At 38.9% G+C, this 24650-nt stretch overlaps 4 protein-coding genes across 5 annotated transcripts; 1 reads left to right on the top strand and 3 right to left on the bottom strand.

Annotated features, from left to right (window-relative positions):
* Positions 1-535: 535 nt before the first annotated feature.
* On the top strand, positions 536-2019 carry LOC103720243 (tau-tubulin kinase 1-like). Its single transcript, XM_026809671.2, has one exon. The coding sequence runs from the start codon at positions 719-721 to the stop codon at positions 1682-1684; it is 966 nt and encodes a 321-aa protein (XP_026665472.2). The 5' UTR covers positions 536-718; the 3' UTR covers positions 1685-2019.
* Positions 2020-7672: 5653 nt separating this feature from the next.
* Positions 7673-12568, bottom strand: LOC120107367 (inactive TPR repeat-containing thioredoxin TTL3-like). 2 transcript variants are annotated; one of them, XM_039120626.1, is made up of 6 exons: positions 11361-12568; positions 10202-10397; positions 9597-9769; positions 9156-9489; positions 8856-9042; positions 7673-8251 (listed from the first exon to the last, which is right to left on the bottom strand). In XM_039120626.1, exons 1-5 carry the CDS (start codon positions 12284-12286, stop codon positions 8896-8898), a joined length of 1776 nt encoding a protein of 591 aa, XP_038976554.1. In that variant the 5' UTR covers positions 12287-12568; the 3' UTR covers positions 7673-8251; positions 8856-8895. The 2 variants fall into 2 exon arrangements, with proteins under 2 accessions (XP_038976554.1, XP_038976553.1); XM_039120625.1 differs by lacking the exon at positions 7673-8251 and having other exon boundaries at positions 8445-9042.
* Positions 12569-13996: 1428 nt separating this feature from the next.
* Positions 13997-15077, bottom strand: LOC120107374. Its single transcript, XM_039120633.1, has 2 exons — positions 14712-15077; positions 13997-14615 (listed from the first exon to the last, which is right to left on the bottom strand). Exons 1-2 carry the CDS (start codon positions 14892-14894, stop codon positions 14076-14078), a joined length of 723 nt encoding a protein of 240 aa, XP_038976561.1. The 5' UTR covers positions 14895-15077; the 3' UTR covers positions 13997-14075.
* Positions 15078-16103: 1026 nt separating this feature from the next.
* Positions 16104-23947, bottom strand: LOC120107373 (protein SCO1 homolog 2, mitochondrial-like). The gene is made up of 9 exons (XM_039120632.1): positions 23746-23947; positions 19849-19978; positions 19508-19665; positions 18512-18543; positions 18143-18349; positions 17001-17090; positions 16763-16895; positions 16520-16670; positions 16104-16404 (listed from the first exon to the last, which is right to left on the bottom strand). Exons 1-8 carry the CDS (start codon positions 23820-23822, stop codon positions 16562-16564), a joined length of 936 nt encoding a protein of 311 aa, XP_038976560.1. The 5' UTR covers positions 23823-23947; the 3' UTR covers positions 16104-16404; positions 16520-16561.
* Positions 23948-24650: the final 703 nt, after the last annotated feature.

Below are 24650 nucleotides of genomic sequence, written 5' to 3'. Positions count from 1 at the left end.
AAGTAAAAAGAAAAAGCGTCCAAGAAAAGGCGTTTGATTGAATCCAATTACCAGCCAGACATTCCATTAGCCAACAATTAATCAAGAATCATAATGTTTTGACTATTTATCTTACATAGTTTATGATAGAAGCTTCAGCTGAACAACATTTATCTCAGTCCAAGCTTACACTAGCCGCCCTCTATTTGTTAAAATGTAATTCCAAAAGATTGAGAAAAGGTTATTCCCAACAATGATATATCACCAGAAAACTATTCCTTAAGCCATAAGATTTCTTTGCAATCTATTACTTACCATGCGAAACCAAGAAATATATCAGAATTCGTCAAGAGTGGAAGCTATAAACAAACTAATTGTCAAGCTTAACTCTCTTTTTAGTTCCTGCACAAACTCTAAATCGGTCTTTGATTGGATCATGAGGCAAGTGATGCGAGCCATCTTTACCTAATTAATTTGCCATGCACAAAGCTGAGGCCCACACAGGAGCCTCCCCGTGATCAGCAGCCAAAAGCAAAATGAGGAGAGAGATGGAGGAAAAAAAAGAGGTTGTGAGACACTAAAATAAGCACAAAAGGATGAAGGCAAAGCTGGCATACTCCTTCCTTTTAAACTACCCTTCTTCTCCTCAAAGCCCAGAGAAGCAAACCAAACAGCACAAACAAAAGAGAAGGAAACTAAAGAGGGGGGAGGGAGAGGGAGAGAAAGAGGAGGAAACGACATGAAAGGAAGAGTAGGAGGAGGTGGAGGAGGGAATGGAGGGGCTACAACAGACCTTCTGGTCTGCTTTCCCTCTAGAGCTCATCTAACCCTGATGCCAAAGCCGATATGCAGCCCATCTCGGCCGACGGAGCCCAGCAAGCGCCGCTCATCGAGGTCCGGCAACCGGGGCCAGGCCAGCCCCCTCTTCAAGACCAAGTCCAAGCACATGAGCTCGGAGATTGCCGAGCCGACGTCTCCCAAGGTCACCTGCGCCGGCCAGATCAAAGTGAGGGCCAAGCCCAGGCCCAGAAGTGGCACCAGCGACAAGGACTGGCTCTCAGTGGTGGAGGAGATCGAGAAGCTCCACAAGCACAGGAAGAGGCCCAACTGGCTTGAGGCCCTTGGCTTCAAGAAGGAAATCATGCAGTTCCTCGGGGCTCTCCGGGGCCTCCGCTTCGATATGAGGTGCTTTGGCTCGGTCGATTGCACTACAGATGAAGAAGATGGTGAAGAGGACGAGGAAGAAGAGGTAGAGAAGGAAGTGGACAGCAGCGGCTCCACAAACATATTCTCTAAGTGGTTCATGGCTCTAGAAGAGAACCAACATCTTGGATGTAAGAAAGAAGTAGAAGAAGAAGGGGAGGAAGAAGAAGAAGAAGAAGAAGAAGAAGAAGAAGAAGAAGAAGAAGAGAGAGATGGTACTTTTAATGATGTTGCACCACCTTCTTCTGTGCCACCTCCAAATGCTCTCTTGCTCATGAGGTGCCGATCGGCTCCATCCAAAGGGTGGTTAGAGGGAGAAAGGGGTGGAGCAGGAGAGGAGGTGACTGCAAAGTTGATCAGGGAGGAGGAGAAAGAGAAAGAGAGGTTGTTGTTGATGAGCTATGCCCCTGACTTCTTCAAGGTCTCGCCAGAAATCGCAAAGGAGACTTGGGTGGTCGGGAGCATGGATCCTTTAGCGAGGAGTCGGAGCTGGAAGAGATAATGGATGATAAGGGAAGGGTGTTGTTGGTGGCGATAGCGAAATTTTCACACGATGCTTGTGGTGATGGTGGTATCTTAATATCTTTTCTTTTCCCGTCTCTCTCTCTCTCCCTCTCTCCTTTTGGTGATCATAAAAACTCGTATTTGTGTGTGTGTTTTTTTCCCATTTTTATGTTTCTCTCTCTCTCTCTCTCCTCTGGACAATCCACACAACAGAGGTGATTTGTTTGAATTTTGATACTGTTAACCTTGTACAATCTCTATTATTGTTGTTGCCCCTTTTAATTTGTTTGAAGGATTTTATAGATTAATATATATATATAGCTTCTTTCGTTAGTCTCTCTCTCGCCCTACCTTCCTCTCTCTCTCTCTCTCTCTCTCCCCCCCCCCCCTCTATCTCACACATTTTTATCTCGCCTACATGTTAAATTCGTATATGTTTTATTTGTGAACACATATATAATATGTATATTCTATGTCATGTATGTATATGTACGTATGTATTAATGCTATGTACACATACAAACACATGCACAGGCAGAATATAGATGCGGAAATTAAGTTCCATGGTTTCACATGCGGGTGGTTGAGGAATAGGGTGCAGTACTGATTGTTATTGGAAAGCTATCACTAAGAATGGATTTATTGTGTTCTACTAATATTATTATGAAAGAAGTCCTAATGTCATGGTGGGGCAACAACTTGGCCTAATGCATCTTGAACTTACTTTCTTTTAGGAAAAAGGGGTGTAACCTTTATCCAATTACAATATTGAGAGTGCAACGGCAAAACTAGTGCAGGCCCAGCCAGGCATTATATATATGCATGCACCAGAGTGTCATGGGGCATCAACTGCAATTCCATGGCTGCATGCATGCCGTTTTAACAGTTCTGATGTTGAGCTTACAGTAACTGATATACCCTCTGGGCTTAATTCTGGTGATTTAGTGGCTGTTGGCCAAGTATGGAGACGTACACTAGTATTCAATTAAGAAAGAAGTAAAAGAAACAAGCACAACATGACCAAAGTCTCGGTACGCTTCAGCATGCAATTATAATCATGTTCTTCAGGTTCTATAGAATGGGGATTGATCTCTTAGCGAGTAAATAAAGATCGATAATGGGAAATTAGTTCTTTACGGTCTCAGAAATTTTTAGTAAAGTACCTACTGAAAAATGGAGCCTTTGGAAACTTGAAAGATTTCAGCAGATTCCTCTCGAGAAACACTTCTGCGAAGGTCAAGTATTTTCAGAAGATTCTAAATCTTGGTTGTGCAAAGTGAAATTTGTTATAATGGGATCACTGGAGATACTATGATGTTAGTCACCTCATTACTACAAGAATTCATGCATGAGTATGACATGATGACTTTAATGAACTTTTAGCTGATATAAGAGAAGGGTATAGATCAGAGGCAGTGATTTTTTAATTCAGAACTCATAGTGGTTAGGCACCTTTTACGTCTTGTTCTTGCTCAATGAGTTTGGTCCGATTACATTTATATGTACAACATATCTGATAAACCTGCTCAAAATTAACTATATCCTTCCTCTCCCATTCTTCCGACAGATGCTGAAGCACACTTGAAATCCTGGTGTCCCCACCTAATTATAGAAGCTCAATTTGCAGTATCATACATAATGTCATCACTTTTCCGTACCATCATCATTGTAAAAATTTTCTAGTAGATTGTTACTTATGCCACAGCTCTTTTGATTGGAGTATTTTAGATAAAAAGTTTAACCTAGATGCTCTAATGACCCCCATCATTACTGTGATGGCTCCGTCCATTGGATCAGCCCATCTCTGGGACAACACCAAGCCAGAGCCGGGCACGTCTCTTGCACGTGCCTTGTTGGAGAAAGACCTCCTATGGGAGTCTCCTTCCTCAAAAACTCTTACTAGGAGTCGAAGTTCTTGGAAAGGACTGGAGGCTAGAAAACCCTAGTTTTCGCATTTATTTCATAGCCCCACACCTGGCTTAGCTGCCTAGCCCCATTGCCAAAATTGAGGCTTTAATACTTGCCAGAGCCAAGGTAATGCCTCGGTCTTTCTTCTCTTTGCTTCCTCTTTTTTCTGTGGCTTTAAATCATTATCGTTAGTTGAGAGATTCATCGAAAACTTACTGTGAAAAACAACCCTATTCCTCCCCTATTTTCCAGCCTATCTTTTTCTTTTTCCAGCAACTAGTGTTGCCATCTTTTTACACCCTACCCCAGTTGAGTTCCTTGGCCTCCTTATGACCCTCCACAATGAATCCATGGCTGCCGATGAACAACCAATGGTCAAAAATAAATAAAAGCCCATGTTCACCTAATTTTCTAACCATTTTTCTTCTGTTTTCTTGCCTGTTGTCCACTGGCTTCGACTGCCAGCCATGCCCCCTCGCATGGTCTTCAGCAACCTTGACTTCCCTTCCTCTTCTAAGAGAGGCAAAGCATCCCTCTTTCTCTCTTATTTCTGTTTTTTTTTTTTTTTCTCTCTCTCTTTTTCCTCCTATTTCAATTAGATATATAGATCCCAGTATGAAGTCCTGTCTCCTTTTGCTATGGATCCAGGATGACCTTAGAAAAGTGGCCCTGCACCACCCTAGTATTCGAACGATATGTCGGACCCATCATCCTAGCTTTGTTGAGTATCCCTGAATGCCACTATGGATGAGCCCTGTCAAACAATCTTCGCTTTGATTGAGTTCCCACTTCATAGTTAATGGATCGAATCGCTTAGATCTGACCTACTCAAAGCCATCGAACACCATCAGATCGACCAATCATACCTTTTTTTCTCTCTCTTAAAATTTTAGTATGATTAAAGTTATTGAATATAAATTTAATTGGGCTTTGAATGATTTGAATAGGTTAAGCTGATTCGCATAATTAAATTTAAAGTTTCAAGCGAAAAGAGACACGTAATTTTTATACTCCTTATTAGTTTTTGAGTTGCTGGTTATTTTATCGTGAAAAGAATGATTCTATATTTTTCCTAAAATAAGGATAAAAAATATGTATTATGAAAATTATACTTTATTATGAAAATATTAGTTCCTAGAATATTTTAATGTAAATAGCTTGTTTATGAAATATGAATATGCCATTTAGTACTTTTCTGCATGTTATATATGTATATTTTAAGAAAAAGTATAAATATTTTAAAAGCTCTTAGATAGCTATAATAGACCCTAGAAGTAGAGGTCAATAAACATTCTAGAGCTAGCATCCAATATAATCAGCCCTTTACCAACAGCTACAAAGTTGGTAATAAATACAAATTATTATACTTTGTCGATTACGATGACAGTCCTATCACGGGTACAAAATGACTATATCACTAAATATCTGTGAGTAATGTTTTGTACCATAAACTAATTAAATGGCTTATGATTTATGATTTTATTTATGCTATGCAATTGGAATTATATTTATAAAATTTGTATGATTTATGCATAAGCAAGAGCATGATTAGTTTTATAACTTGTTTTACTATATTGTTATTAGAAACATTCTATTTTTCAATGATAGTAAAAGATTTATAAATGGTGCATTAATTTATGCAAAAATTTATACTGTATTCAATAAGATAGATAAGATTTACTTACTGAGCGATGTAGCTCACGTCTCTTATTTTCTAACTTTTTCAGATGAATAAGATTCCTAAAAATGGGGAATGATCCGGACTCGAAGTTTATGCTAAGAGGCTTTTGTAGAAGATTTTTTAGTTTATTAGTTAATTATAAATTTATAGTTGATAATTTTATGGAATCCTGAATATTTGAATTTTAGGTTTAGAAGCTCGGCAACTTGTTTTATTATTTAATTTGATCAGAAATTTGACTTTTTTATATTTTATATGAGATCGATTTTTATACAAGTTGCTATGGTTAGTTTCATGTTGTTGTGGGCAGTATTCCATGGTAGCATGGTCGTGTTATGTCCCAGATTGTGGGTGCGGCAAATTACCAGCACTAATGAATTATTATTAATAAGACGAAGCATCTAAAATATATAGTAGGCTGTCTGCATGTGAAAAGGAGAATAGATCTACCACGTCTTTAGTTAGAGAAGGAATTTACCAATGGCAATTTCCTTCTATGAACAAAATATAAGAAATTTGCACCCTCTCTAGCAACAAAAGATCAGCTCCACTTTTACAAATCACGGGAGGCTCGAGATAAACAGAGTGTCCTCAGTTATTGGCCGATTTTGAAGATCTAGAGGCTCAAACGCAGTTTGCTTTAAATAAAAAAATAGTACAATAGATAAAGGAAAAAATATTATTTGATTCTGACAACTTTGAAGAACAAATTAGACGATAATTGATGATAGTGTCAGGCTGCATTAGGTACAAACTTCAGCAAAATTATACTGAGAAGATAGAAGAAGTCACTTCCAGATCTGGTTTAGCCACAAAAACAAGCTAGAAAAGAACTAATTAAGTTACGGATGCTTTAGCTGATGATCTGAAAGTGCACAACTTTTATTCCTCCGTAACCTTTCTTCATCCTGAATACAACTTTGATTGCATCGTAATTTCTCTGTTTTTCGACAGTTTATTGACTAATGAATAGAGCCAGTTTAAATAAAACACATAGGAGATGGAACAAAAATTTTATAAGAATATATTTGGACTTCAAGGTTTCAAGGTTATTCAGAAACAATGGCTACTTTATATGAATAGAAAACAAGTTGCGCCTCCTCTACCCTCCTTTTTCTTGAATATTGTGGTCCACATACCAGAGAGCTAAATGCAGTGATTAAAGCTCATATCTGTTGCTGTGGACATTATCATTATGGTAAATAAGGATAAAGTTGCATAGTTTCATTTGTTTGCTTTATGCTTTGGCCTTAGCCTCTCAGATCTTTGGAAGGTCTTGTCTGCTTTGTTTAATATACTTTTAATATATACCACCAGAAAATAATTCTTGATTTTGTTAAACGGTGGCTCTGAGTTAATGTATCTACAGTGCGAGAACTTAGTTTTTCAAGAAAGAGTGAAGCTGGGAACATGGGAGGGCATCACTTATGCGAAAAAAAATTTATGCGAGGGATGTTCTGGGTGCAGATAGCATCTATCTTGAAGGAAACTTTTCCACTGGTTAGTAATCAACTACGGAGCTGGCAACTCATCAAAGCCTTAACTAATTTAGAGGGACGGTGATCGAATAGATCCAGAATGAGCATAGATATGGGGACGGACAACCGGTGCTTTGTGACATTCGTAGGTTGGTGAGAGATTGTAGCACCTTTCAGGCTGCTCATATCTACCGAAAGGCGAACATGGCTGCGGACTGGATCGCCTTATTTTTGCTCATTATTCAGAAGAGTTTCTTTGGAAGAGTTATGTGTATGTGCCTCTTTGCCTATTTTTTTTTTTATATATAATTTTGCTGGTTGTACCCATAAAACCTGTGTGAATAGCCGCTGCGGCAAAAAATAAAAATAAAAAACAAATGAACGAAGAGACAGCATTGATGGCACATAGAGAAGGCAATGACGCCACAAAATGCTGTCATTAAGGTATCATATAAAGAAAACCACAACACCGAACACCATAAGAAGGGTAATTGTAATTTTTTTTTTAAGGAAAAGGACCAGTAAATTTTTATCCCAGAATGAATTTTAACCTGGTGTATGGAATGCCAACCTTATCTTCCCTCAAAAGAAAAAAAGAAAAGAAAAAAAGAAAAGTGCAATTGAACTAGCCTAAGCAACAAACAAGAGGAAGAACTTGAATACACACCTTTACTTTATTACGAAAAATTTACGGCTTCTATCTTACTACAAAATTCAATATTTACTACAAAAATTTCTAGACGTCGTTTTGAATCTTAGATTGACCACAACATGCCACTAAAAGATTTTGAGTCACAGGACTATCAGTTTCCCATGTTGATCGGCTGCGGGTCATCACGCGCCAACGGTCTCAGTTAAAGCTCTCCAAGGAACAAAGTTCACTATATTATGCCATTAGCAAGACTCAATTCACAAGTAGTTAGCAAATATAAACACTTCGATTATTATTAAATTCACTGAAAGTCGAAAGTTTACTGCAGAGCCAGAACAAGACACCTTGGAGCAGGAAAACATCGAGTGTTTAGTCATGATAATAGAGCAGAAAGATGTTCGATATAGAAGAATATGACTATTTTTTGCATTGTTTATACATCAGAGAAACAGAGGAAAAAATGGTCGCAGTGCACCCATCATGTAGTTTTCCCTTCTGTCCTGGTGAAAGACTTTCTTGTTTCCTTTTTCATTTACCCTCCATATTTTCTCCATTCCAATGATGCCTGCCACCACTTGCGAGTTCCCATTTGCTTCAACAGATCTTCTATAATTGGCTATTCAAATACCTGCAAATTTAAATTCTAGATGATGGGTCTCCAGAAACTATCACCATAAAGGATCCACCGGTATGTACATCATTATGGATATCATCTTCTTTTCAGAAGAATGTTTTCCATGAGGTGTTTATAAGAAGGGTATAGCATGCATGCAGTGTTGCTGCATACAAAGAACTGCTCATGTTGAAGCTTTAATCAAATTTGCTGAGGAGCACAGCAACAGACAGCTGCCATCAAAAAATAAGGTAGAAAAGAAGAAACTTGATAGATTAGTTCGTGCATAAAGTTTGAAAAGCTCGTAAAATAGCTTCCTTTATTCTCAAAAAAAGTTTGATTTGATCGAGCCTATAATTACCGGGCATCGAGTGTTTCCATGATCAACTAAAAAGACTAGCACCTGATTGCTAGGAGGACCACAACTTTATAAGAAGCAAATTTACAATAAAGTCTAATAGCACAAAGCCCCAGTTAATTTACTGAACAAATGAAAAGAAGCATGATGCACTCCTGATAACTCTACTATGAACAGATGTTATTTTTTCTGGGGAGAAAGCTAGAGCAAAGCTCTGACTGCTTTCATTAAGAGAATGAAGGAACACATCTTACTATAATCAGATGACTCTAAGACAACAGTCTTCTTAGCTCTAGATAAGTCCGAACGACGCATTTAAACGATCATCTAGCTCCTTTAAAGATGATTGAAGCTGGAGATTAGATTGAAGCTGTTTGTAGATCATCGAGTCATTGCTGTATGTTAAAATTTGATTCTGTGGGTTCCTCAGAACTAAAGCACAGACTTCTTTATTCACCTGCGAAGGAAATGATACGCACCAGCCAATATGATGATTCCCCATAATTGACATTTAGAACATCAGGATTGAACCGTGCGCACTTGCTGGCCTCGTTGCTTCTTGAGTTGGGCTTTAGCCTCAAAGAGGGCCCTGCACACCTCCTCATCTCCTGAGATTTCTTGTACTAACACTTCATAATCCTTTATTGATGCCTCCCACCTTTCCATCTAAAATGACATATTGCACAACACCACCAATTCATGCATTTCTTTTCTTTATTTTGAGCAAAGCTCAATGTATTTAAGCATTCTAACGCACCTAATGAAGCAAGTTTTCTCACCTTTGCATTGCAGTCAGCTCTCCTCAGACGAGCTTTGCTGTACGAAGGACGCACATTAAGCGCAACATCGCAGTCCTCGATGGCTTTCTCCCAGTGGCCTAGCTTTGAACGGCAAGCAGCTCTGTTGCAAAGAAGAACAGAATTTTGTGGATCATGATCAAGGCCTTCTCCATAAGCAATGCATGCCTCGCCATACTTGGAGGCCTTGAAGAGATCATTGCCTTTGGACCTGGCAGATGCCACTGCATGGGTTCTCCGGACCACGACGCCTATCTCCCGGTTGCTGGGGTCAAGTTCAGACGCCCTTCGAGCCACTACGACTGCATCCTCAAACCTTTCATCCAAATCAAACAGGAGTATCCGTTAATATGTGCTAATTAATCAGGGATGCATTTCAAAGTATGTCGTTTGGTTTCTATATGATGAGCTTCTGAAACTAACCTTCCCAAAGCCATATCAACCTGTGCTCGGATTATGAGGATGTATGCATTCCTAGCGGCACCATAGAACTTGGTGGATGCTTCAATGTCAAATTTGGGTGCACCATTTAACACTGAATCTGCGTCGTCATGCCTCAGGAGCTTCAGAAGTGCCTCCTCTTGCAATGCAAAGACCTTAAGAGCATAACACAATGGGCATGTAAGATGAAGTTGAACAAGAAAAAATGTATAGACTTAAATTATCTCTACCCAACCACAGTTAATACTCTTCTTATGAAGATATTAAACAAAATGACACAGGAAATCTTTTAGACAGCGTTCAACTGACGTTCCTCACTGTAAGTTCTACTCAAATCTTGATTGCAGTTAGATCTTCAAATGGAACCTGATTGCATCTCAACGGGGCAACGATATGCGGTGTGGCAAAAACATATAACATAGTAATGTTAAGTAAAAACTAACATTTTGAAATAATGAATCAATTTAGGCAAGGAAATAGATAAGGAAACTTGGGCATATATACTTTCAGGCAAAGATAATACATGAAACAAGATAAGGTATAATTTCTGCCACCATGTAAACTGAAAGGTTATTGTGATGTAAGACCTGTGGTGCAGAATCGGCACCAGCAGAGACAGCAGCCTGTGATTCCTTTAACACAGTGAGCCAATCCTTTTGCTTACGTGCTTCATTACACTTGGCCAAATGGGTCTGGAGAGCATGCACTTGTGAGAAGTCATTAGAGCTGGTTTCCTTTCGTGATAGCTTGTAATGGTGAATTGCCTTCTCAGCTTCTCCCAGTCTGTGAAATATGTGCAGAAATATCAAGTTTTGTTTAAATAAGGCTATGAAAGAAGTAAATTATAAGGAAAGATGCCACCCTTCCTTTGAGTTTAGTACTCCACATGGAAGAAGATCACTTAGAATATAAGCCAATCATAAGAAATCAGTAGAGATCTTTGCTAAACACAAACTCAAACCAGTATATTGAAGAACAAGTCAAAAGTTCTATATTATTATTTGATACTTCATATTGCAACTTTTACATACTCAAGAAAACAGACGCCAAATGAAGGGAAAATGCCCCTAAGCCAGAAGAACGATGACTAAAAATAGATTTAGCTACACTACATTTCAGAACTAAAAAATCACATAAAACCACGACTGGATAATAAGATTACAGACCTCAGAGTCGATTTAATGTTATGTATCACAATAAGGTGATTAAGAGTAGCTCTATTGCCGAAAATTTACTAATTTATGCAGAGATGCCTATGGTCAAGTTACAGAAATTAGTACTCAGATGTTTAAGAAGACAACATGACATACAAGTTGAACTTTACTTCATTAGTGGGACTTTCTTACTAATAGCACTCATGAACTCATTGTTCTGAAAAAGAAAAAATGTAAACTCAAATAAGTAGATGAGAAAAAAATGTCCGTTATAAATTGTTAGCCCTAATTGTATCTTTTAGAATTCAGCAATTACAGGCCACAAGTAAGAAAAAATGTTTCCAAGCCAGAAGAATGAACAGGAAGCAATTTAGATGAACAACATCTCAGAATTATAAAACCAAACAAATAGAGGCATTCTAGTTCATGAAACATTATAAACTATAGAGCGTCGTTATCAAAATAGCTCATCACACACAAAAAAGGAAAACCAAAATATTCGATCAAAATATTCGTCGTACCGACCCTAATTTACCCAGTTTCGATCTATTGAATGTTCTCAAAGGGTTAGGCTTCGATCTCTGGCAATTACCTGAGATAAAGAGTACCCAACCGGTGATGCGCTCTGCAATATGAAGGTTCAATCCTTACAGCTTCTTTGCACTCGCCAACTGCCTCGAGAAGCCGGCCCAAACCCATGAGCGCCGCCGCCTTGTTGCTCCAGTATGAAGCCACCTCTGGATTCATGACAATTGCCCGATGATACAGAGCCAATGCCTCGGCAAACCTCCCCTTCTTGTACTCCTCATTGCCCATTTCCTTCAACTCCTCCGGATCTAATCTCTTCGAAAGAGCCCGGCACAGCTCTGGTTGGGACTCTACTGGTTCTTTTGCCGGGTTCTTCATTATATTGCCCATCACTCCACTAGTCCCAGGGTAACTGAAATCGTTCCTCCAAGTGGCATTCAATCTTGACTCCTTGGCAGTCTTCGGGAGGTAATCAAACACATCCCGGTTTCGAGAATTGGTCGAATTCTGATTCCCCCTGATGTTGCCCAAGTTCCCATAGACCATCGCATTGCCGGAGGAGACCCGGACCAAGTTACCGCTCCCCTTAGCTCGCCGGTGGTCATAGATCATGCTGTCAAGCTCTGCCGCCAGGCCATTGCTCGAATGAACCGACGTCGATGCCTTGTTCGACTCCGGCTGTCTCCGGGAAGCAGCAGCCTTCCGTGGACTGGGAGTAGCGGGCATGGAGCTGCTTGCAGGCTTGGTGGCAGGCGGCTGAGATAAATTTGCTGGTAGCACCATGGCTTTGTCATCGGATGCAGGCTGCTGAGGCCGTCCGTTGGAGGATGGCAGCTTCGCAATTCTGTGTTCTGGGGATCGCTGGGGCACCGAGCTCGTCGAGGCTGACCGACGGTGCCAGAAGCCACGGCGGCGGAACATGTCGCCGTAGAACACCATCACGCCGCACCCCGATGGCTTCTTCGCATCGTCCATGGCTCTGATAGCCATGCAGAGTAGAGGGAGGTGGGAATCGGGCCTTGTTTTTTGGCAAAGGGTGGGGGAATTTAAAAGTGAATGCGATTGGAAATTTGGTGGGAATTCATAATTCCTGTGGGGTTGTCATGGTTTGAGAGCTGAAAACATAGTGGGAGAGAAGTCTAGGAAGCATAAGAACAACAATATAATAGAGAAAAAAAAGGTGGCGGAAAGGGGAAAAAGAGGACTTGGGATTGCTTGGATAAGAAGAAGAATAGAACATGCATGCAAGAAAAAAAAAAAAAAAAAAAAAGGAAAAAAAGGTGCTACCATAGGAAACTTGGAACTGGGAGATCTACCTCAGAAAAGTCTCCAGGAAGCCAAGCTTCCTTTTTGCCTTCCTTTTGATCATTTTTACCGTATTTTAACACACACACACAAAAAAAAAGAAAACAGTAATTTCAGATTAGAAGAACGGAAGAACAAGGCTGTATCTTAGCCTTTTTGTGTGATATTTTAAGATTTGGAGATCTGTTTTGGGGTGGCAATAGCTAGTGGGGAGCGAAATCCGGAAGCCGGTGGAATGTGGATCTCTGGTGAAATTGGAAAAAAAAGTTGGCGGTGGTGTTTTTTATTAGCTATATTTGGATTTTTGTATTTTGGACCGTTAGAAAAGAACTTTTTAATTTGAAAAGAGATGGTTTTTTTTTTTTTTGGTGCTATTTTATACAGCGATAAAAGTGGTGCGGCCGCGTGCAGACGTCACGTAGGAGTGGTGCTTCTCACGTAAACCAACCCAGCTGGAATTTGGCTGAGGCCATCTGTTATCCTTTTTAAATCCCTGGATTGGAATAGGCTAATTCAAGCTAAATGCACAAATTGGATGGATTGGAATTGGATCCAGCTTAATTGCCAACCAAAGTCCAACCAATGAACAAACCATCCAATCCTAACACAATTGTATCCGACATTCAGCTTGGCGACAAAACAGGAGTCCAAGTGCCGGCACTATTGGAAAATTTTAACCAGAAAGCAATTTGGATTGGGTTAGTTTAGGTCACGCTTTGCCGGGTTGGCTCTGGAAGAACATAGATTAGGTTGAGTTGGGTCAAGTTTAGGGTGGGTTAGGTTGGGTTCTAATCCTTCAACCTAAACCAGCTTCACTAGATCTCAAGTCGACATTTTTTAATCCAAGTGAAGCCCAAATTAGGTATGATTGGCTAAACTAGACCTAACAATGGGTTGGATGCCATTATATTCAAATCACTCTAACCCAAGTTCAACCTTGATCTCAATTTAATAGTAGATGCTAGCCCTTGCAATTTATACTTGGTGATGATAATATTTCTCGATTTGTTTCTCATTCTGGGTCAGGTGTGGTTTGTTTATACAAGCCTTTGATCTTGTAATCCCCAAAGAGAAGTATGAGACAAAGAAAAGAAAACAAAAATAGGGCCCGGTTTTGAGAGAAGTCAACACAACGGGTACGGAGTCCGACCTCGTCCGGTCCAAGGTTCAGTTGGGTGGGGAGCGGTGGAACAGGGAATAGCAACAGGAGGGAGCCCGGCCCACGTAATCCAACGCTGGCCTCTGATCATAGCCGAATCCCACCCACCCTTAGGGCTGGAAGTGGGCTCGGGCCGGCCCGAAGCCCATCGGGTCGGGCCGCCCGCGGGCCGGGCTATGGGCTAGGCTCAATGCATTTCGGGCCGGGCTCGGGCTGAATGATTAAGACCATTTCTATTTCGGGCCGGGCTCGGGTATTTCATTGGCCCAGCTCGGGCCCGTCCAAGCCCGAGCCCACTTCCAGCCCGTATCGTGGCTAAACCCAGTTGTGTCTGCAGTCTGCCGAATCGCGGCTAAACCCAGTTGCCAACTTGCCCGAGGGATTTGCAGAGGCACAGAGGCGAAGCCATGCTGTCTGCCTCCATGCCACCTTGCTGTCACTCCCAGCGCTGATCTTGCAACCGGCCACCACCAGTTCAAGACACCACAAGTCCGGCTTCTTCTGCCATAGCACGAACCCTCCCATCTCCCCTCCACCACCACCCTTGCTCGCCTTCTTGTTGGCATGGCTGGCGTTATTGCCATTGCCTGCTCGGAATTCCGTCGCCGTCATCCTTACCTTCCCCATGGTGTACATACTACTCACCGAGTTTAATGCTTGCTCGCCGCCTGACGTCGCGATGTATTGTTGTATTATGTATTCTGCCATTGATGCTTCCTGCCATTTATTCGGGGGGGAAAACAAGAAAAAGAGAGAGAAGAAGAATAAGAAATAAAGTTTTTTTTCTTTTTTTTTTATGTGAATGGGAGTCAGGGATTGCCCCTCTTTACCATTTGAGTTGCTGGAAGTAGATAAAAATTAGAACAGCGGCTTTATGCCTTTAAGTAAAGGAAGAAGACCTACCATCGGATCCTCCTTGAGGTGGTGACTGAGGGCGAATTTATGGGTTTAGATGGGGAACAAGACGAGAGGCGCGCCGGCGCCGATGACACCGAGCATGAGCTGGAGCTCGGCTCCTCTGCCGAGAGGTGAGGGCGCAGTCCGGCCTACATGGGAATGATCAGATCGCATCCACGCCTTCATGTTGGTGCACAGAGATTTGTGGCTTCGGGAGCTTGCTCCGGACGCGAACATCTCTGGCCGGGCTCGTGATCAGGCTGGCCCAATCGGGCTCGGGCCGGGCTCGAGCCGGGCTCGGGCCGGGCTCGGGCTGAGTTTTTGTAAAACTGTTCGGGCCTCGGCCCGGCCCGAAGCCCGAAAAATAATTTCGGGCCGGGCTCGGGTAGGGGTATGGCCCGGCCCGGCCCGGCCCACTTCCAGCCCTACCCACCCTGCCGTTTTCCCACCATATCAGGTTGGCGACTTGCTGTTTTCCCACGAACAGCAAGCAGCAGTTCAGTCAATCACAGCCATCCAAACAACAGGACCATCAGAAACAGGTATAATGACACCGATCGCCTCCTGCCATGTTGTTCTGTTAAGGAAGTCCTCGAGATTCACAAATGTCATTGCATTGGATGAAGAGTTTATAGCACCATCTAATCCAAGATGATGTTACAAGAAAACTAGCATTCAGAGCTAAGTATAAGAACATATTGTAGCTATTAGTTCTTCCTTTATTTCACAAATTGAAAGCAAGAGACAGGCAAATATCCCAAAACCAACAAGCTTATTTGATCAGACAAAGCTGTCCATTAACAGAACTTGGAGATATCAGGGAGGATTGGAACAACTTGTTTGACATAATAGAAGGAAAGTAACACTGGCATCTGAAATATTGCTCGCGGTCGGCAAGCAAAGATCTTGAGGAGCTTGCAAATATCAACACACGGGATATGAAGGAATTGGAGAGGAAATGGCAAAAACAAAAAGAAAAGAAAAAAAGAAAAAGTAAAAGTTCATCATAACAAATAATGTGACCTTGAGTCCTAATAATGAGAAGCAACAACTTTGCCATCATGTGGACCTCACATTACAGATTATGCACATATGATGGAAAGCTCTGACAACAACAATGGAAGGCAACTGGGGTGAGGATGGGTTGTAAGTTATACAGAGCAGCAGGGCATATGGCAAGGTTCTAAAAGGATCAGTCTCCCAGGAAGACACATAATATAAAAATAATGCAAGTTTGCTGAATTTTGTAGACCACGAATTGTTATTACAGGAAATGAAACTGGCTCTTGGAGCATTCAGAGTCATGATTCTGGGAGAAAGATCAAGCATGTGACCTTCCTGAGATTTTGAACTGATCTAAAGGCCTGCTTATAGGTTGGAAACAATTGATGATGTGGCTCACTAGCCATTTTACATGGAAAGAATTACAAGATGCATCCAGTATGATGAAGTCAACCAAATTGAAAGAATGTTTATTAGGGCGGATGACAAAACACAACATCATCAAAGATAGACAAATGGGTTCTGCGTAGCTTCATAACTTGAATTAGAAATTTGTACTAATTGTCGTGAAAAGACAAAATTTCCATGAAATTACAAAGCCATTTCACCTGTAATTTTATTCAGAAGAAAAGTCGCTAGCTTTTTTTTCTTTTTTCCCGAACCATATTTTTAACTGCAGAATGGTTGAAAACTTTTCTTGAGCTCTATCATTCAATCTATGCCTTCAAACTTTCTTGAGAATCACCTGAAACAACAAACACATAACCCTCTATAATAGCATAGAAAAACATAGAACAATTCAGTGTCAAAATACAATAAAGCAAATACATGCTAGCAATGACATCAAAAGAGAAATTCACCTTAGAAAAAATCAGAGGAAGAAATGGTACATAGAAGGTTGGTCACTTTGATGCCTTCTTCATCTCCATCATTATCGCATTAGACAACTGCAAAGCATCATATTCCACTCCAAAACATCTCAAAATTTCCATGTTTGGATCTAACAGGTACCTGCCAATATATACATTAAATTATAACAGTTAAGCATCGATTTTAGCATCTGTTATTTTTTAAACAAATTTCTGCAATACAGAGCACACTACATGTTATGTGAACATTCCACAAGATAATCTTGGCCTTCTTCATCAACTTTTTTGAAGTAAATGCGGTACTCCTGTGCCATCTGTCTTACAGCCGCAATAGGGCCTGTTAATCCAATTATTCTTGAATCAAATTCTGCAACCACAAAGTGACAAGAACTTCAAAATCTTCAGTACAGAGACATAATGAGAATCAATCGATTGAAGAAAATATTAAGCAGTTAAGACTAGAATAACTGACCTCCAAGGTATGCCCTAAGTTGAGCAGGGGAATCACGCTGAGGGTCAATGGTGACAAAAATAGGAGTGATCTTGAAGTTGTGTTCAGACTCTGAAGGTGCAGTCAGGTAACTAATTAACCATCATCTATGTTACAAGAGAAAATATCCACAAAATGGAAGGAGATAACACAAGAAGGCACGGCTCAACGAATGCCAATCATGAAAAATTAAAAACACCCCTTATTGGTCCTAAATTTAGAATACATTTATCATTCCTCCATAAGCAACAAAAACCATCTTTTTTTTGTTTCTTTTTATAAAGATTAATAAGACATCTGAAGTAAAAATTGCATATCCTTTTTGTTTTTCATGTTATGCTGATATTATGGCATTTAGGGTTTCTCAAAAAGACAAAAATAATGGGTCGATGCATTTGAAGCAAAATCCAGCACAAAAACTTTTAGCTCCAACTACCACTGCAAGCAGGTACAAATGGATCCAGTATCAGCACACACCAAATCCAACCCATATTTGAATCAAGTTAAATAATTGAACCAAGCCTAATTCGTTTCCATTTGGGTTAAATCAGATCGGATTTAATATTTATTTTATCAATCCACCTGGTTTCTCAAGTCAAATCAGGTCAAAATAATTCAAGTGCAAATCATTATAAACGTGTATCAATTGATTGCCTATAAAATAATAATAAGCAACATGTAGAGTTTCAACAGCCTACTCACCATAAAGTTTGATCAGTAATCACATATAAATTGTAATTTACATGACAAATAACGACTAATACATTAACTTTATGTACTAAAGGAAAATTAATTTCTTACATTTAAGGGGGGTTCTAAAGTATATAGTGTACTATTGCTGGTTAGCTTCAGATAAGTTCATATACAGATTGAAGGCTTAGTGATTCAAATCCAGTCCATATTTGAAGTGGGTCATAATTTTCAATTCCAAGCCTAAAAAACTTCAGTTCAGATTGGGACAGATTATTGTTGGATCTGTTTCAGAATGGAAGCAGGTCAATCCAATCCGCTTGCAGCCCCAATTCCAAAAAAGGCTAATACACATCAATCATACAGATCATCTTCTCATGTTTTTAAGTACCAAGAGTTTTTAAGACAATTGAGAATGGCAGAAGATGCTCCACCTAATATCTGGATGACTTCGGCCATCTTTTTAACTTCTTCTGGTCCAACATCAGGGGAAGAAGTGTACCCAAAGTACATGAGTGTCCAATTTCCCTGAAGGTTTGACTCAGTTACCAAATTTTTTTCTGTATCAAACAGCCTAAATGGGCCTCCAATTGCAGGTCTGTTGACTTTACTCCCATCAGAGTTTGTACTTTGATGTGATCCTGTAAAATATATATGAAAGGATGTCAGATGACAGGTTAAAGATCACCTAGCAAAAAGAGAAGTTTCTTAAGACTGGCAACGTAGACATGTATTTAGAATTACAAAGATGCACAAACAATACACAAATAGAGATGATAAGAGGAATTCTAGGACAAAATTACTGAATAGAAATGTACGAACATCACCAATATGCCTGATTTGCCAAACTTGTTATAGCCAGTTTATAAATTTAAAAATCACAAAATCAGATGAATATGGTTACCATCCTGAAACGTCATAGGAAACATTTTTATTATTAAATGCATGATAACAAAATCTTGGCACAGGGAAGATCCATAAGTTTTTAGCAAATTTGATAATCATCTTCCAGACAGACAGACATAGCATTGAAAAACATATATTTTCTTTAGTATGAAGATTCCAGAGGTCAAAGTATACTTTTAACTGAAGCTGCCACCAGCCTATTATTCAATTAGTAGGCATTAAAAGATGGTAAGGCTGACAGTTGTAGATTGCTTCTTCCATTGTTGGCAAAATACTGATTTCACTAAATGAGATCTAAACAAACTACTTCAACAAGACAATTCTCAAAAAGACCAATGCATATGCTCCTCGTGCAATAATGCAGCCTAAGATCAAGTGATGACATCACAGTCACAAGGGATCATATTAAACAACAATCATGATGCCATGCCCCCAGTCACAACCACTAAAAATAAATAAATATGTAAGTAAATAAATCAATAAATAGCAGAATGGGCAATCTAAGACAACCTAATACATCCTAATAAGGCTAAAAACACGATGGACCGTCAGATTGAGGAGAGTTTGAAGCATTTAAAGTTTGCACTTAGTTTAGACATCTTTGCATAATTGCAATATAAATTGGGCTTCATTTTCCAGGGTATTTTAATGATTGTTTTGGAGATTGGTCCAGAAAAATATTTGCACCTAAGTCTCCTATTTATAGTTGAAGTGTTTTCTTTTTCCTTTTTTCCCCTGCCAAGCCCCTGGATTTTTCGGGCGGGTTGGGGGGGGGGGGTGGTTGGTCTCCAAAAGTCACCATGAAAATTTATAAAGCATTCACAATATGTATGTGTATCTGGGATTATTTTATATTGATAAGTGCATATAAGGGACTGGATTGATCAAGTTACAATATTTGACAATGTAATAAGTAACCAACGAGACAAAATAATTTTAGCGCATCAACCATGCTGCAGATTCTAAGGAAGGCACCTTTTGGGATTGCTCGTTTCTCATCATTGTAGTGAATAAGTAGGCCTGCTCCAGCAATCACTAGTACAGCTGTGGGCTGCAAGAAATCCAATATTTGTTCAACCATGAGACATAATTCAAAACTTAGACTGTAAAGTTTATAACATACGTCTTCTTAATATGAGTTCAGAGGACATGAAAAGATAGACTTTTCCAAACTACTAATGCATCAAATTATCACATGTAAATGGGGAACTTTGGTACTCTGAAGTCAGCATACAATAATATAATTTCTCCATGATTGGGAATGCAACTCGTTATCTTCTGGAAGCTTTCTTGGTAGCTTATGATCCCTGTAGTTTGTTCCTTCTATATAGCCTCGGGACTGGAAGCCCTGAAAAGGATAAACCCTACAATGACAAAACCATCATTAGCATTTGCAAATTTACATGCATATAGACAGAGATTTGCTGTAAGTCCTGCTTGTCTAAATAAGAGACCATAAATACTTGGGAAATTCTTCATGAAGGCTGGTACCCATCTCCTATGAAAATGATATTTGTAATATGACTTTTCAAAAGTATATCTGCTAAAAACATATATACAACAAAATTAGTAATATTGATCTCAACAAAATAGAAAAGCTTCCTAGTTCTCTAAATATAGTTCCCTATATAACATGGTGGTTTTCACATTTACTATAAAAAGAGAAAAAAGAGTAGGCATTGTCATCCAGCATTTAATCTGAAGATGTCAGATGCACAGATAGATTTTACTCTTTCTATAATAGATGCACATGCTATGGACAAGATCTGCTGGGTTTGGGGGAAAATATTTTCACTTTATTTGGTTGCAGGCATGTCAGCCTACTTGGATCAGGGCCGTTTAGTTTCCTTAACAAACTGGAATTCCAGAAAACCTTGAAACCAAGAACAAAGAATTTGAGAGCCTCTGAATCCAGACAGCATCTGGACAACAAAGCCTTTTGTATCATATATAGAGATATTGCATCTTCTAGATATATATATTCATATCAACACTGTTTCTATTTAGAAAAGGTCCAGACATGTATTTTTTCCTAGGACAACCATCTATTACACTCGCAAACAGATATTAGGAATTTATCTAGAAACAAGCTGGAAACCAAGGCTTCAACATGCTGCATATACAAGAGACCAAATTCCTATCCACCCTTGCTGGACCTCCAACAATAATCACATTCTTTCATTTCAGGAACCTTGGTTGCATTAGCTGATAATCATATGAAACTTTTAAATATCTTCATGATTTGTTTAGCCTGCTTCCACTCAAAGCCAAAGAAAGTAAGATTGCCTAAGTCAGCCAGCTACAACAACTCAGGAAGGTCATGAATAACTCTCTTCTTTTAACTGGCATTTTTCAAGTTCTCATCCTTACCAGTCTCATGATTGCAAAAATGGAAAGTTGGAAACATTAATTATGGACTTGAACTTACCCCTCCCCCCCCCCCCCCCCACCCAACACACACACCTAAATTAAAAAAAAAACAAAAAAAAGGAACTCTCAGTTTTGTTAGAGATTTTAGATTTCTTTAACATACATGTTAAACCTGAAGAAGTGTAAAATGAAGGACAACAGAAAATATCTTCAAAGTTGTCTTGGTTCCATAAAAAGATGATGGTTACAGTATGGACATGGTACTTGGTTAAGAATAGATTGGTAGTAGGTGAGCTGAAACCATTGCTCCAGTTATTTTAAGTATAACAAACCCCTACACGAGCCCCACACCATCTGTCAATCTAAGAAGCCTCTTATTGGTAATTCGTTTAAACACCTCGATGTGTTAACTCTTCAATATTGAAATTCCTTTCTTAAATAGTTTAAGGTTTACTTTGATGTAAAATAACTAGGAAATGATCTTCTCCTCAAATAATCAAACAAGAAAGCAAAGCAAAGAGGAAGAAGTCACATTTTTTATTTTTTTCAGCAAAAGAAAATTTTCCAGGAATTGCTTACTCCTATGTTAAATTAACAGTGAACAAAAAAAAAAAAAAGAAACAGTCACCAGGAAGGTGTTCTCTTTAATAATTAATGTTCAGCATGCTCAAGACCAGCATTTTATTTCCAAATTATACTTTAATTTGACATTTATTCACTCTTAGATCCTTAATATTTGTGAAATTAGCAATCACGTGGTTGACAACTACAAACACCAAAAAAATCTTGCTTCAATCAGAATAAGAATGTGGATGCACATCCTTACACCATGGACTATCTGGTAGTTAGGAAGAAAAAAAAGAAAAAGCATACAAGCTATCACGGTGTTGCATGGATAGGGAAAGAAGAGTGACATTTTGAAGCATATTTAAGTATTTACTTGACAAGAGCAAAAATACAAGTTAGAGGACACACAGGGCATTTTTTTTATTACACTGTACAATAAGTAATTTACAGTGGAAGAATAGAAAATGTTAAAGGTAATATCTATTAATCAGTTTTATCTTATATAATCTTGACAAGTGTTCATTTGATGTTAGTACTAACTTATCAGTAATTGATTAGTTCAAATAACCATGACAACATTGCACATGGTATCATACATAAAGTGGCCGCAATCATTCATGAGTATGTTTGATAGTAAATTTTGTGATGATTCATATACTTTAAAAATTTCATCACTAAGATAGATCATGATTTTTGAGTGATTGTTTAATATCCTTTTTTTAACAACTTAAGGGCATGAGCATCAAGAATGTTAACGGAAGGTAGAAAAAAAAGGGAAAAAATTAAGAAGCTAATCTTGTATGACACACAGGTAGTATTATTATTGAAATACATGTTCCCAACTGTAACTCCAAAGCCTAGGTTAAGTACAGAAGTCTGCGACATTTCACCAAGCTTTTAAATGCCTCTAGTAGTACATGAGCTCGAAGAACAACTATAAGCCACTTTGATTAACAAGAAATTCATGTGAGAGACGCAGGACTCAGCACTGGAAGAATTCAACTTTGCACCCATATATACCAAATTATGGTAGATATCTAAAGTGTCTGATGGATATATTTAACTGGCAGGTACATGTCAACACAGATTTTTGAAAATGACATAAATGTCCAAGTAACTCTGTTGTGATAAAATTCAAGGGAAAACAGGGACACATCATAAAAAACCAAGCATAAATGTAAAAAAAGGAAATAGTCTGGGCAGTTACCTATTTTTCTTTTGACAAAGAGTCCATATGGTTTCACCAGCTTCTCAATAGCCAGGTCATATGCATACTCTAAGACACCCCAAATTTCCTAGCAACCTTTCATGCAAAAACTGTGGAAATTACATCTTTAATTTCCTTTAGTTCTTGTGAACAACTTTCTGTTGCATTTGTTTTAACTTCCTTGCATTTCACTTTATTGGTGAGTTCCCTTAATTAATAACTTTCACAATGTTGGCAATTTCCTTCCACCTAGTACCCTTCTTACCATCTTCTAGATTGCAAACATATTTAAATTTCAAGCCTTTTTTAGAGAAAAAAACAAGTATCAGTAAAGTGTTTGTCACGCTGAACTGACTTCACATTTCTCCAAATTTACGGTCTCCAAAATCCTTCCAACCATTTTGACTATTTTCCCAATAAATTTTCCTAAAATCTGTTCTATAGGCCTACATTCAATACTATTTAAGTAAAAAAAAAAAGATAGGCCACATCATAACAGAACAGCACTGACCACATCAAGAAGCCCCATTGCACTCATTGACATGACTTCAGGTTTCATCCATTATTAATCTGTGATGCAAAACAGATGGTCCCAATTCCACAACAACTAGACTCTCCACTTAAAAGTGCTTTAAAGAATCCTTTTATACATCGACAAAATCCACAACTATCTCTGTATAGTCTCCCACCTCTTAAAAATTCTGATAACAATGTCGTTTCCCTGAACATTGTTTTCTCACTGAATTTCTATACATAATCTAAACCCAAGATCGATTGTCAAAAATAGCTTCATACTATTACATCGTTAAACCATTTAAACTGTTCCTCATCCAACGCAAATTTATTTACAGCAAGCTCCGTGTGATGCTCAAAGTTCTAAAACTAAGAATAGGAGGAATTAACACAAACACATAGTCCGCAATTTTTTTTTTATAAAAAAAACAATGCTACAAGATTGCAAGAAAACCCTAAAGAAATCGCCATTACCTAGTAGATGGAGGAGACCGAGTAAAGACCCTCGATCCGTTTCGAAGGGAAACTCCCACAAGGCGAGACCTCAGCATGACTTTGGAGCGAAAAGCGAAGCACAAGAGAAGTGCATGGGTATTTGGGGAATAGGCATCAGGCTCTCCATGGGAGAACGATTTCCATTTTTTGGGCTTCGAAGGAAGGACGGTTTTGGAGTACAAAACGAGCCAAGAGGGAGGAGGGAAGCGGATTGGGATTCTGAGAACTCGAGCTCGAGCGGTTCCCGAAATTCGTCTGTGTTTCGAGAAGCGAAACCGTGTGCGCATCTTCGTAGTCTATAAATTCCGGTACCAGGCTAGTGGGCCGAACTTAACAACTTGTTGCCCAAGCAGGCCCATCTAAAATTTGACTCAAAAGCAATTTTTCAAATTAACAATATTTTTCAATAAAAAAATTAGCATTTTTTATTATTGGTAGGGCATAAATTAGTTTTATTTATTGTTTTTGGAAAAGAAGGAAGGTAAGCTAGAAATTTATTCAAAGAGAAAAGAATTACAGAGGAGCAAACGGAAGAAAAGAAAAAAAATCTATCGATAATTTATTTGCCTTTTGCAATTTTGATTGCACAAAATAGACCGAAGGATCTAAGATTGGAGTTTCCTACTAAGTTGGCCGAAGTGAGAAAAAATTCCTTTCTTTATAGCCACAAAGATGTACTTACAGACATTAATATTGAGTTAGCACTATATTATAGATAGATTACAAAATACATGAAAACCTCCTAATTATGATTATTGTAAAATTGAAGAGAAATGATTTAATTGGGTCAGCCATGTGTATGTAGTATATTGGCATTTTTTTTTAGGGGTGAGGGAGGAAAAATGCCACCCAAATTCTTTTTTTGTTAAAGAGAAAAAAGCTAT

Source organism: Phoenix dactylifera, unplaced genomic scaffold, assembly GCF_009389715.1.
Source record: "Phoenix dactylifera cultivar Barhee BC4 unplaced genomic scaffold, palm_55x_up_171113_PBpolish2nd_filt_p 000843F, whole genome shotgun sequence".
Classification (NCBI taxonomy): domain Eukaryota; kingdom Viridiplantae; phylum Streptophyta; class Magnoliopsida; order Arecales; family Arecaceae; genus Phoenix; species Phoenix dactylifera.
This window is presented reverse-complemented; position numbering and strand designations above follow the sequence as displayed.

What these genes read in the sequence shown, in the direction of transcription:
- LOC103720243 (XM_026809671.2), top strand. Translation starts at nt 719, where the DNA reads ATGAAAGGAAGAGTAGGAGGAGGTGGAGGAGGGAATGGAGGGGCTACA.
- LOC120107374 (XM_039120633.1), bottom strand. Translation starts at nt 14,894, where the DNA reads ATGTTCGCGTCCGGAGCAAGCTCCCGAAGCCACAAATCTCTGTGCACC. An exon ending in CTCTCGTCTTGTTCCCCATC is followed by an intron (nt 14,616 to 14,711) that starts TAAACCCATAAA and finishes CTGTTCTAATTT; the next exon opens with TTATCTACTTCCAGCAACTC.
- LOC120107373 (XM_039120632.1), bottom strand. Translation starts at nt 23,822, where the DNA reads ATGCTGAGGTCTCGCCTTGTGGGAGTTTCCCTTCGAAACGGATCGAGG. An exon ending in CGGTCTCCTCCATCTACTAG is followed by an intron (nt 19,979 to 23,745) that starts GTAATGGCGATT and finishes TTGTCATTGTAG; the next exon opens with GGTTTATCCTTTTCAGGGCT. An exon ending in TGTTCGTACATTTCTATTCA is followed by an intron (nt 18,350 to 18,511) that starts GTAATTTTGTCC and finishes TATATTTTACAG; the next exon opens with GATCACATCAAAGTACAAAC.
- LOC120107367 (XM_039120626.1), bottom strand. Translation starts at nt 12,286, where the DNA reads ATGGCTATCAGAGCCATGGACGATGCGAAGAAGCCATCGGGGTGCGGC. An exon ending in TTGGGTACTCTTTATCTCAG is followed by an intron (nt 10,398 to 11,360) that starts GTAATTGCCAGA and finishes CATATTTCACAG; the next exon opens with ACTGGGAGAAGCTGAGAAGG. An exon ending in GAGCTGACTGCAATGCAAAG is followed by an intron (nt 9,043 to 9,155) that starts GTGAGAAAACTT and finishes ATGTCATTTTAG; the next exon opens with ATGGAAAGGTGGGAGGCATC.